Source organism: Gopherus flavomarginatus, chromosome 10 (genome assembly GCF_025201925.1).
Source record: "Gopherus flavomarginatus isolate rGopFla2 chromosome 10, rGopFla2.mat.asm, whole genome shotgun sequence".
Taxonomy (NCBI): domain Eukaryota; kingdom Metazoa; phylum Chordata; order Testudines; family Testudinidae; genus Gopherus; species Gopherus flavomarginatus.
In genome coordinates, this window is record NC_066626.1 from 54104919 (window position 1) to 54118725 (window position 13807).

At 42.2% G+C, this 13807-nt stretch overlaps 1 protein-coding gene across 12 annotated transcripts in view; it reads right to left on the reverse strand.

The window, feature by feature from the left end:
* Positions 1-13807, reverse strand: part of FMNL2 (formin like 2) — a 279611-nt gene that overhangs the window by 120064 nt on the left and 145740 nt on the right. For all 12 annotated transcript variants that reach the window (XM_050969196.1, XM_050969199.1, XM_050969195.1 and 9 more), the window contains exon 2: positions 5169-5252. In XM_050969196.1, coding sequence (XP_050825153.1) covers positions 5169-5252 — 84 coding nt within the window. The remainder of the gene's footprint in view (positions 1-5168; positions 5253-13807) is intronic.

Consider the following 13807-nt stretch of genomic DNA (forward strand, 5'->3'; position numbering starts at 1 on the left):
GTACAAAAAGAAAATAGTAATAATCTGGTTTTAATGTAAATGTAAAGTCTCCAATAAAAGGAGCTTCTCTGTCTAAAAATGGGCATCTGCAAGAAAAGCGACATTGAATATACTAGTGCTTGGTGTGAAGAAATCATAACTGCTGCCAAAGAGTTAATGTCCCTCTATGGTAATACACAGCAAAAGTAGTCATTTTTCAACTACTCTTCCTTGATCAAACAGCTAAACAGAGATTCGGGGCTTATCAGCAACTTATTTTAAATAATCAGTAATGTATCGTCAAAGAGAAATCACAATCCGTTCTCAACCCCCTCAGCCTCCACCACAATCAAACTCCCTCTCGGTTTTTCTTTATCAGTAAAATAGACTTTGAACTCAATAATCCCTCTGAGAGCTGAACTCAACATGCAGAAAATACCCTTTAAAATAATCCGTTGTCTGAACAATTCTGTCACTTGTGATGACTGATTTCTCCTTTAAAACAATGCCCAGGCTGTGGCCAAAGGATAATTGGGTACTTGTAGTCTAGTCTCTAATGTTCAGGGCTTTAAATGTGAGCCACTGATCTGTGCTGATGTTGCAGTTAAACTCTCTATCTATTCCATAATGCACTATCTCCAAAACCTGCCGTGACTCATGGAAAGAATAGTTTCACATCATTTCCCTTTAAAAGATTCATAAAAAAAGGGATTGAACAGAGGTCAAAAGCCAAGATGCAGGAGGTGTGAAAAGGAAGGCTGGGTTCCAGAAAGTAGTGTCAAGGTGAAAATAATTGAGTGTGAACTGTAGATCTTTTATCAGTAACCTCAGTTCAGGACAGAAGGCTTAATAATTAATTTTGGTTTTAGAAATGAAGTAGATTATTTATTTTCAAGAGTACAAGTAAGGCTTGTTCAATGCAAGTATAAAGGGGAATAAATCCTTCCAGGGTTCTTCTGTGATTATAGATCTTAACATCTAGAGCATTTTAATTGCTCTGATTTGTTTACTTTTGTGCAGCATAGTGTGAAGACATCAGCTTCTGAGTGTGGACTCTCTTTGAGACATGAACTTCAGTCAAGAAACATGCCAAAATGGTTCTCACTTCCCTGTGGTAATAACCAGGGATGAAATCCTGGCCCCACTGAAGTTAAAGGGTGTTTTACCATTGTCTTCAACAGAGTCAAGGCATCATCCTAGATCTGAGAGAAATGGGATTTGGTTTTTCAGGCTTTATAAAAACTATTTTCTGATTTTACTCCCCAAGGATTTGAATCTCTTGAGTTTCACTTTGAGTTTCAAGTTACAATCAACCCAAAACTTTAAAGTGAAGCTCAGCCGAAGTACCAAATTTGGCCTGATTTCAGCTGAAGCTACCATGCTCTGCACCCACAACTACATACTGAGCCAAGCTCACTGGAAATGAGGCACCAGCTCACTCCAATCAAGGCCCCATCTTGCTCCAAAAGGTTGATGAACCTCAGAGAATCTCTCTGTGAACCTGCAACATGTTGGTCACAAATACTTAAAACAGGAGCCTTTTGGTTAAATACTTTCCTGATATTGGGTTTCATTACAGAAACTGCACACAGTTCTAGTAATGACTCAGCAAAATAGCCAATCTTGGTGGCAGTCCTGTGATTTTCAACCAACCATTGCAGTCCTTGTAGGCCTCCTACTTATCCTTTTTCTCTGTTACTCCACATACCACCAACAGCTTCAAATACAGAATACACCCTGGCTGGGAAGTGAGCCTTCTCAGACTGCAATGTCATGCGACAGCTAGCCATCAGGGGGCATGAAAATGCTTTGTAACACACTCCCCACCATCCTCACAACATTTGTGTCCCCTTCACAATATTCTCTGCCCAGAAACCTGAAAAGGCCTATAGCCCTGACTCTCCCATAGGATTGCAAAACTCTAATATTTCCTAAGCCTTAGGGCAGCCTACCAAATGCAAAAAACTTCATCACCTTCCCTGTTATCTAACTCAGACCATTCCTGATACCCAGCTTCCTTCTGTTCACCCTCCACAATAAGGAATCTCCAAGGCTAGAGCATTTGCAGCTAGGAACTGGGGCTTTTCATTTCTCGTGTCAATCTTTTCCTACCATTCTCCTGCCTTAGATGGTACTGTTCTGGTCCAGAAACAAGAACATCCTCCTATCTTTTCTCTAGGCTTGTAATCAACAATAAGAACCAGATCTCCCCAGGGTGATGTCACCTCACTCAGGTGGCCACTTGCACATTCCTGGAATATTGGACATTCAGGTACTTTCCAGGAATGGCATAGGTATACCTCTGTCAGTGTGACCATGCCCCTTCCAGCATGACCTTGCATTCTAGATAATGCCAGCCGGAGCACCGGATTTTGAAGAGCATGCCACCCCACTTTCCCATCGCATGAAAAGTGTATGTGAGGTCACACTGGCAGGGGCAGAGCAGTGTGCTATCCATTATAGCATGTGATACCAGACTAATTTGTTTCTGGTTTTGTCTCAGTTCTGGCTGGAAGACAAACATTACAAAAGCAGGACTGTCTAGATTAAAACCAGACTGAGTGGCCTAATGACACCTCACTTCTCCAAAACAATTAGCTGAAGCAAATGATGCAGCAGCAGGAAACCTTCTTACCCCACCACCTCTTCAGGAATCATGAGCATCTTGTAAGCAATTCTCTCGTGCCCTATGAGCCCAGGAACTCTGATATCAATGTTAGTAACTCTTAATTTTACTCCTTGTTCAGTGAACTAGCAGCCAGGAAGACTCTTCTAGCATGGCAGCAGAAGAGCCTACATGGCTCAGAAGATTTATAATAATATAGGAACAGAGAAATTGTTATCAGAACCAAGGTCCATCTAGTCCAATATCCTGTTTCTGGCAGTGTCCAGTACCAGATGCCTAAAAGGAAGATATAAGAAACCCAGCGTAGGCAGATGTGAGATAATCCGCCTCTTCAAATAAGAATGAAACTAGTAGTTCTCCAATGTTGTTCATAAATCAGAGACACTCTGTAAGAAGAAAAAAGAACAAGGAGTACTTGTGACCCCTTAGAGACTAACACATTTATTTGGGCATACGCTTTCGTGGGCTAAAACCCACTTCATTGGATGAAAGCGTATGCCCAAATAAATCTGTTAGTCTCTTAAGGTGCCACAAGTACTCCTCATCGTTTTTGCTGATACAGACTAACATGGCTATCACTCTGAAATCTGTAAGAAGTAGTTCATTTTATGGAGTCACTTCTCCACCCTGTTCCCCACTGTGTGTTTCTCAAAATATTTCATAGGCAGATGACCAGAAAATGCGTCATAACCACTTATAAACCACATAGTCTGAGAACACTGCTCTAATCTAGTGACTTCTCCCTTCAGGGCATTACTTCAAATCCAGTACAGGATGGGTATGGAATGAAAGTTGTTAACTTCCCAGGCAGTTATGTTAAGTCATTTACTTTTTTCTTTTTAACTAAAAAGATGAAAAATGGCACAGCGTAATGAATGTCAATACAAAACAGCAATTCATGTTCTGCTTCAATTAAAATTGAAAACATAGATTACATACAAAGCCTATTCATGGGAGAATGTGTTTTAGCCTGGTGCCATAATTATGTGGACAGATACAAGTATTTCATGCACCATATGCTATACTACACTCTCTTTATAGACGTCTGCCTCATGGCTGCTCTAATTTACACTGACTGGTAATCACTCCCAAGGTGATATCAGGGCAGCTAGGGAGCTGTGGCAAATAGCATTTCAGTTACATGCCTCTAGTACCTCAATGCAGGCCCCGTATGAGGGATGCACCCAGGAAGGGGTTGCATAAAGCCAGTTATTCTGACTCCGTCCCACTTTCCCCACGTTAAGAGAATCAGCAGCAGCTCATTAGGACTTCTCTGTGCCATCGCTATCAGATCAATGGAAAGAGGATCTATCTTGGCTGAGAATCTGACTCAGTGTGTTTTCAACAGAGTGATGAAAATGTGCCGCTAACTACTGGGATTTTCGCTCATGTTTCCTGTGTTGTATGTCGCCACCTGTCTGTCTCAGCTCTGTTATCTTTTTATCTGAAGACTTCAAAACTTATGTGAAGTGGCAGCAGCTGTGTACTGTAAATGCATGACAAGCTCTAAGCCATGTGATATGGCTACTTCCTTCTTCTTCAGTCTTCTACAGGTGCAAAATGACCATATAAAATCATGGAAAAAAATCTCACAATTCATTATTTAAACTTTGACAGGACATGCTCTAAGCAATAATCCTTAAGAATAGTAGTTACTTACAGTAGATTAAGATAACAGATTCTACCCCTCTGGGGGATGTATGAGAGATGTCCCACAGAGCTTTTTACTATCCTGTCCATGATCCATCAACATGATCAAAGATTCTCCTGAATTCTCACTCTGCATGCCCACATCCTAACTTTTTCTCTGTGTTTACATGTTTACAGTACATCTTACTCTTTCACCCCAGGCTGAACAGAATCAGGATTTGCGTTATTAGCTATGACTGTGTAAATTACAATCTGATGTAGGTGTTAGCTCCGAAATCTATGGCCTGCCATTCTTCTCTTCTTTGTTCTTTAAATATTTTCTTTTCTGTTCCTTTGTTGTTGCAGAGCTAACACGTTAACGATCACACACTATTCTCAGGGCTGTGCTGACAAAACAGTGAAGTTAGTGCACAAACACTTCTTGGCATATGGTGCTGTTTAAGCTGAAGTCGTTCAACTGGAAATAAAGGAACAGTTCAGCTCCATGAGCATTCACGCTTCGCTGAGGTGTGATAGTGGTTTTGTGAAGCTCTACAAGAAGAAATGAACCCCCCTCATTTTACATAGACCAAGAGACAGTAATAATTTGGGGCATCACTATTCTAGGTCAAATTCAAACCAGCAGCCTAAGGGTGAATAAAGGTCACCCTCCTTAAATCTACGCCACATTAATGTTAATGTCATACAACAAAAAGGGAAATATCAAATAGAACAGAGTAAGATCAGATGGGAAAGAAATATTACTTAATAGATGGGAAAGAACTATTTTTGGATAGCTTCTAAGGGATGCTACAAATAATGGAGCATAAAGCCGAAGAAATGAAAAGCCATAGAAAAAGTTGTCGTTGACAGTGTCCCCCTTACTAAGCCCTTAATGACTGCAATGCTAAAAACCCTCATGGCTCCCCTTTACCTGATCACAGATCAACTCCCATTTCTTCTCATTGTCATACTGCCGAAGTAACCTGGCTTTGTCGGGTGGCAAGTTCATTGCATTCTGTGGAGAAAGAGAAAACAAATGTGAGAGACTGCAACAGGCTTAGCACTGAGAGAGGTCAGACATGAGCAAACCAAGCCAACATGATTGTGATGGTTTAAACAGTATTATTTGAATTCCTTATGGCACAATTAATCACATTCCACAGAGGCCCTTTAAACCTCAGCCAAGGAGCTTTGACTGAAGAGACAGGAGGAGATGGTACACTGCTGGAGCACTGCTTCTTAAAGGCATCGTGTCTTTCAAAGGCATAATATTTCCTGGTGTTGGCAGAAGCATCGCACAGATGGGCTCTTGTTCTCCCAGCCCAGCTATCCTGGAGTGCAGGATTGCACAGGGCCATGTTACTAGTACAGAAAGCACTAGCCTTCCGAATGGAAACAGATTATTCCTGCCCCACGCCCAGCACACATGCACCTTGCACCATCTCCCCAGTCCAGCAGGCTGGCAAAGGGGAAAGCCCAGTTTATCCCCATATTGGGAGATTTCAAAAGGCTTGTTTTTAAGAAAGATCTTGAAATGCAATTGAAATGATAATGAAATGGTATTTTATTTGAACAGCAGGACAATATTTGGGTTTTTAAATGTCTCTGCATTCAATTTTAACTAGATAATTTGCCCCTGCAGATATGAGCACTGTACATAGTAATATAGCACCATTCACATAAAGAAAATATAATGAACTAGAAACCATGGCTGACATCCTTCAATAAAGATTAAGAATGTATGGAAAAGGGGCAGGGTAAACCAATCTATCATCATCATCATCATCATCTCCTTTAATGGTAAAAAAATAAATCCTTTGATATCTATTTGTTAGGTATTGGTTGAGGTTGATTCACAGAGGTACAGTTACTAAGTACATTTACTCAGTATTCTGCATCAGCACAGGGACTGCAATGGACGCCAGCACCAAAGGGCTTTAAATAATCCAGCAGTGAAGCAGTAAGACAATATGCTGGCAAACAAGTAACAAAACATTCAGCCCGTGAGCTGTACAATTTCACAATTTATGACTTTATCAAACCTTCCATTATACTGAAACAAACCCATCCTTCAGATTCCTCAAAACACCCTCCAGAGTTCACATTCTGCCCTTAGTTACGTCTGTGAAGCCCCACTGACATCATTGTAGATGGAGAGCATAACTGAGGGCAGAGTTCAGAAGGCAGGATTGTGCAAATTGCTGTACCTCTGCACACAAGGAAAAGTAGCTGCCAAAGCAGCTGAGACTGCCAGGTGCAATTTCCTGAATCCTATATGGCAAGCTATATGCTGAAAATTTAAATGAGCCCTAGCAATGGTAGGCTACGGACTAATGGCATAGTGTGTCTTTAATAGCCACATATGAATACAAGCTGGAATGCAACTTCAGTGATCTCTTAAATTGGAGTTGAAATGCAATATGTTGGAAGCAATATTTCTAAAGGATGTAACCTTGAGCATAATCTAACAATTGTACTTACATCTAAATGGGCTCAATGATCCACAGCTAAACTTCTTAAGAAAAGCGGATATGTAGCTTTCATTTCCATGTACCAAGCCTAAACCAAGGAATTCAGACTGCGATCCCCTTAGAACAAGCACTGTGTAGTCTGTATGATTGGACAGCGCCCAGCGCACACAGCTGGCACTCAATTAACAACTGTAAGGGTTACATTCAAAATATTAATATCTCATGCTGATGTATTTAGAGAGGACAGCTAGACAAGAGAGCTTAACTTGCAATGGTCTGTGGATCAATGTATCTGACACAGATTTCTTAGGTCCCGTCTGCCTGTCTCATCATTACATTCCTGTCAAAGGAAAGCTGCTTTCACAATTTATATATATCAGGTGCTGATTCCTTCTTGCCTACCACATCACAGTAACATAACATTACCTTCTGCATCATTTTAAGGACTTTTTCACTTACGTTTTCATAGCCGACTGTATGACTCTGCCCTTTTTACAGTAATTACAGTATCTGATTCACTGTACTGAAATAGGGTAACTTTGCTAGCCTTACTGTTCTGTAACTACCTCTTCCAGTTTACCAAACAGCACAATCTACAGTTACCCTGCTTACTAGGTCTCCAGTTTAGCAATCTGTGATACTTGAGGTGTAAGGCTCCCACTTCTTGTCTTCCCCTGTACCAGTAAGACTTTATCAAACTCCTCTGCAACCCTGGATACTGAGAGTCAACCAGCACCTTTGCTAAAAGCAGTGAAGCATATGCAGAAAGAGTGACTAATTCCCTTAAATTTTCCATTCAAGTTAAATGTGATTGGAAGTTTCTCTGATTACTGGAAATGCCCGGTCTACCTGACAGACACCCCTGGTTCTGTTTTACCCTTAATGTGATCCAGATAGAACCAATGATAGAAGTGAAAGAAAAGTCTGCTTGGTTCATCCAACCAGATATTCTGTATTTTGTAGATTTACTTACTATCAGTCTCACAAATGATTTACCTAGTCCCATATTGGCTGAGAGAGTCTCCCTCCCTTGAGAGTCCATTACACTGTTCTGCTGTAGCAAACCCATTTCGGATTCCCTTAACCTGTGGCCATTGCTCCTTATCAGCTGGTAGGATGCTTATCTTCCTTCATACTCTTACCCTGATGATCATATCTCCCCATGATTCTACTCTTTTCTCATATATCTTATCCTCCCATCCACATATTTTATTGTCATTCTTGATATTTTCTCCAAGTTATTTTTAAATATCCTTTCTAAATCCAAATTACATTTCAAGGCTACGTACAGCTGCAGAGTTAGGCAAAGCATCACTACTATGTGCAACCATACCACGTCAGGCTGTGATCTGATTAGCTCTAATGAGTCTTCAGGCCAGAATGATACTTGAATAGGAAACCTGCCTGGAAAACCCAGGCACTACAGGAAGTTGCGCTGGCAATTCGGCGCTGAGTGGGAACTCAATCATGGCAATGCCATGGCACGGGGAAAGGAGTGGAGACGCTGTTTTTTGGTGAGTTGCCATTAAAGATCCCCTCTCCCTTTTGGTATTTGTAGGAATGTCAACCCTGGTATCTTGGCCAAATTCCTATGTGGTACTGACATTCTGCCCAGTTCCAATCCCTTGTAATTTCAGTTGGATATGGCATTCTTCACTCTGTGTCCTTAACTGCTGGGTGCTGTTACTGTGTGTTTTCAAACACTTACTACTTTTCACTCTAGACATTACTATACCACACTAGAAGGTAAAGCGATTCCTCGAGTCCTTCTCTACAATCAGGACCAAATCCCCCCACCTTCTTTGGATGAAAGTGAGGTGAGGCTGACTAGCAAACTGCTTAAGCAGCAGCATATGATTAGTACATCTCATTTGGTAATAAGGTTTTAAGCAGCTTTGAGCTCTGTTTGCATGACAGTCGCTGTCGGCTGGTGGGCAGAACCACGAGTGAGGGAAGCTGAACAACACGCTCACCAGCAGCAGTTTCAATTCCTTTCCATGGACTTTCTCTTATTGATTCATAAACAAAGGATTCCAAACAAAAACAAGCTGCTCACAACCATGAGTCCCAACTGCCAGAGGCAGTTCCAGCTTCTTAGCCAACTGGAAAAGGGAAGACAACTTTCCCCTTAATTAACTTGCACCAGAGCCGTAGCTACCTTTCTATCCCTTCTCCTGATCATTGTTATGATGGGCAGGGCAAGGCATGCTTTGGAGCTGTTGTGACACCTTTCTACCTTGACGCAGACACTATTAAAAGGCAAGTTTTTTATCATTATCTCTTTTGCTTTATATGTGAATCACCATGAAAATAGCATTGGCTGTCTTCACAAATGCCTCAAATTGCACTGCTTGAATGGAGACTGTTACCAACTCTTATTCCAGATAATCTCAAACTCACTGCTTTTCAGATAACCCTCTCAAAGGCGTCTATCTTACTCTCTCCCCCTATGTTTGGGGACTCCATTTGTTATGACAGGTCTACACTACAGACCTAGTCGGGTATAACTATGCTGCTCAGGGGAGTGAAAAATCCACCCCCTTGAGCAACATCACTATCCTGACTTAACCTCATGTGGAGATCAGGGGCGGCTCCAGACACCAGCGCACCAACTGCATGCCTGGGGCAGCAAGCCATAGGGGGCGGCCTGCCGATCACCATGAGGGCGGCAGACAGGGAGCCTTCAGCGGCATGCCTGCGAGAGGTTCGCTGGTCCCGTGGCTTCGGCAGCAATTCGGTGGCAGGTATGCCGAAGAAGCAGGACAGGCGGAGCTCCCGCAGGCAAGCCACCGAAAGCCACCTGACTGCCATGCTTGAGGGGGCAAAATACATAGAGCCGCCCCTAGTGGAGACATCGCTATGTCAGCAGGAGAGCTTCTCCCATTGACACATCCACCACCTCTAAGGGAGCTAGATTAACTACACCGATGGGAGAAACTCTCCTGTCAGCGTACGAGCGTCTTCACTAAAGTGCTACAATGGCGCAGCTGCACCAATAAAGCGCTGTACATCAAGACAAGCCTTTAAATCAAATCTTACTACAGAGAATGTGGCAGAGCTCTGACCTTGCTCCCATGGGTCCTGCGCTTCTAGGCAGTTTATGCTAGCCTCAGTGGCTCACTGTGACCCTCCACGTAGCCCTTCTCTCTCTCTAGGGCCAGGGTTACAGTCTACTGAGCCCTTTTCATCATACGCCTGCAAGGAGGTTGGTGAGAGAACTCCCACAATCTCTGTTCAGCCTCCTGTCCTGACAGAGGCCTGATTTCCCCTTCCAGGAGATGTTCCTGTAGTGGTGGGTTGGGGGGAAACCGGGCCCGCCCTCTACTCCAGGTTCTGGCCCAGGGACCCTAATGGTAGCAGTTGTTGGCAGCCAACCTTTCACTGCCAGAGTTGCTACCTTTCCCTGGGCCACTTCTCCACAGCTCTCCTGCTTCTCCCTTCTTCACCCTTACCTTAGGGCTCCTTTAACGATGGTCTGAGGGTTTCTTTAGTAACCAGTCCTTCAGCTGCACTTCCTCACCTCTGGCTCCCTGGCTCTTTTTTGTCTGACTGGAGTGAGCCCTTTTTATAGTATCAGCAGGGTCTTAATTAGAGTCAAGTGGTCACATTAACTGAATGGCCTCACCTGACTCTTTGCAGGTTAATTAGAGTCAGGTGTTCTCATTAGCCTGTAGCAGCCCCTGCTCTGGTCAGCCAGGGAACAGAAAACTGTTAATCCAGTGGCCAGTATATCTGCCTTCTGCTATTCTGCTGTACCCAACTGGCCTGGGTCTATCACAAGAACTAAACTCATTTTTCCTGCTCCCTCTGAAGTTTGGTTCTGCTCTCCTGCTCTTTAAGTTAAGTGTCATCAGCAAATTTTGACCTTGATTGATTTATCCCTCTCTCTAGATTGTTAATGAATGTATTAAATAATAATCATCCAAATGCTGCCCTCTGCAGCACCCTAACTCATACTGTTCTGCACTTGGAAGTCTTTCCATAAATAACTGATCCCGATTTCCTGTTAGACAACCAATTTCTAATACATGTTATGGCATTTTTATCTAATTGGCAGTAATTCAATTCATATAGCGCCACCCAATACACGTATAAAGGAAATCTCTTCCTGAAATCCAAATGCACTATATCCATTGCGTATCTTTTATGTACTAAATCAATAATTACAGCAAAGAAGGGTAGTCAATTGGATTGGCATGACCCTATAACTTTCAGTAATTATGACTGTATTCATAATTAACTTGAATGAAGAGTCGGTATTTCAGGCCCTTTTTCTGTTCCTTATGGTTAAGTGGAATGAGTCACAAGTCTCCTGGTCATTTTCTCTTTCTCTAATGACCATGAATTTCATAAACATCAACATCACTTTTCAGCTCAGTTTTATTTCACTTTCCATCTTTATCCTCAAATTAAAATCTATGATCTCATCATTATTGCATCAATAACTATCCTATTCATGGTAAAATCTAAACTACATCTGACTCTTAACATCGGTGTGCTTGCCTTCTCTGTTACAGTCACCTCCTCTCATACAATCGTTTCACAAGATGGCGATACAGTCCCTGGGTCTGATTTTCCCCCATCCTATACTGTGTGTAACCATTAACGCCAGCCCAAAGTGGGTATGCAAAACTACTAAACCAGACTGGTGGTGTTTTACACTTACTTTACACTCCTTTTGCGCAGCTGTAAGTTACTACACAGGCAGCAGTGCAATGGAGAATCAGGTCTTGATAGTATCTAACAGCAGCTGTTTTTTACTTTCATCTATCAACATGATGATATCTTGCCTTTACAGAGTGTCATGAAATAAAAAGCTTCCTGGAAATCACCTGCTGCTATGCAGAGGAGAGCACAAGCCTGCTTTATAGTCAAAGTACTTGGATTGCCTTTGGAATGATATATCATCAGCTCATCTGACTGTATTCGATCATTCCGCTTTACCATGCACTTTCTTATTCATCAAGGAAGACTAGAGGTACTCGTTCATTGACTGAAACTGTAAAACTGAATACCATTAATTGAGCGTCTGCTCCTCTGAAGGATCAGTGTGTGCTTTCTCCGTTCTTTTTCTCCAAAAGGTTCATGGCAGTATAAAGTTCATCCTTTCTCTAAGATCATATTTTCAAGTCATATATATTCAAAAGTGTTTTTAGAATCAATAAAAAGGCAAACCACAATTTTTTTTCTGCACATCTGAAAAAGCAATGTGAAATTTGTATACCCTATACCTTGAGATGGTGGATGAAATTACTGATTCCCCAAATACACCTACAAACAGAACTCTGGAACATTACACTTACAAATAGCTGCAACTGGATCCCATACTGCACAGAGCTGATTTCAAGGTCTTGACTGCCAATCATATTTTGGCTCCCAAAATACATAAATTCTCTTTTTCCCCATAAATTCCAAGATTATTCATGTCTACTGCTAAGTGCCAAATAATGTAGGTAAGGTTTCTATTTCGTTTACTCTAAATTCACAGTATAAAAACCAGAACTTAACTTAATTAAATCGGCAGATGGAAAACTGGGGGCAAATGTTAGGAAATCTACTGAGTATGGAACTGCTGAAGAGTTAAAAATAGAACCAATAGCACATCATACAAATATGCATTATTTAGCCTATGAAACGAACCTCAATTATATCCAAATTGTCACTGCAACGTGAGTCCAGATGATTTGGTAACAGCACTGCATACCAAGAGTTGTCATGATTTAGTCTCATTCCAGTTAAGTATATTTCATACAGTCCAGCTTTCACTTGACTATTCCACAATGGTTTCATGTTTCAACATGACAGTGGTAAAACGAGCAACATTCAAAAGGAAGAAAAGGATACAGTGCCTGACTAGCTTTGTTTCAGCTTTGTATCCATGTGGCTCTATTCCAGCTTTCACACCAGAACCCAGGGCACTGTATGCTGAACAACAGGCTCCAGAGGTATTTTGCCTGCCCAGGTCACAATGTCCCTACCAGCCATGATCAGAGGCAATGTCGCCCCTTGAAAGGACATTACATGTGCTCCGCTTGCACTTGATCTCCTCTGCTGGCTGGTATCCATGGTCCCACCCCACTTGCCACTTTTGTCATGCTAGACTGTTGTTCTTAGGGCTGCTGGAGCTACACCACCTCTGTCCCTGCAAGCTTGTAGTGCCAGGACCAAGTCTGAGCACAGATGTTCAGATGCTACAATGATGAGTTCAATATAACTGCTGAGACAGACGGACTGACTGTCCCTTGTGCATCTGTGCAAGACAGAGGGAGTATTTCTTGTTCTCTCTTTGCTTGTGATCCTCCTGCACAGGCGCAGAGTTATCCACAATATATCCTTGAACTGAGAACACAACAACAATAAACACACTTCCTGAATACCTTTCATTGTTCCACAATCTTGAGGCTGCATTCAAAAGGATTACTTTATGGCGTTGCATAAAAGACCAGATGGCAGCCTGGGTTGGTAAAGCCCTGTGGTCCTTGTTTTCAGAATCGTGGTTCAAGGCCAGGCTGAGATGTTCATTCTTTGTTCTTTACCAAGGCATTGTTAGCAGCTGTGGTAAGTGACAAAGGCTAATTTTGTGATGTGCACAGGGATATAAAAGTGACCTTCCTTCAGTCATGTTGTGATCCACATTAGTGTCCAGCTCCTTTCCTGACCTACAAAAAAAGCTGCTGCAAAACAGGAATTGCTTTTTCTCACTCCTTCAAGTGCAAAACAGTATGTTAACATTAATACAACATGAGCCACTGAGAGGCAACAGGAAATAACTACAGTTAAGAACAAAAAACAAGCTATTTTCCAGCAACAGAGCACACCTAAATGTTGTCTGCAGATTTCTAGGAAACAGGCTCTAGGAGTGTATCCTTCAACTGTGTGCACTGGACTCTGCTGTGCTTTCTCTTCACATCTACTCCCTGCACTCCTAAACTAGCTAAGCCTGGATGGCAGGCCAGGGGGACATGACCTCAGCTGGCTGAACTTACTACACCCACTCAATGTGTTCTGGATGTCAACACTTTCTGTTTTCTACAAAGCTGTGTTATCCTTCTCTGGGAAGGCTATAAGCATCTGGAAGAAGGCCAAAATACCAGAGTAG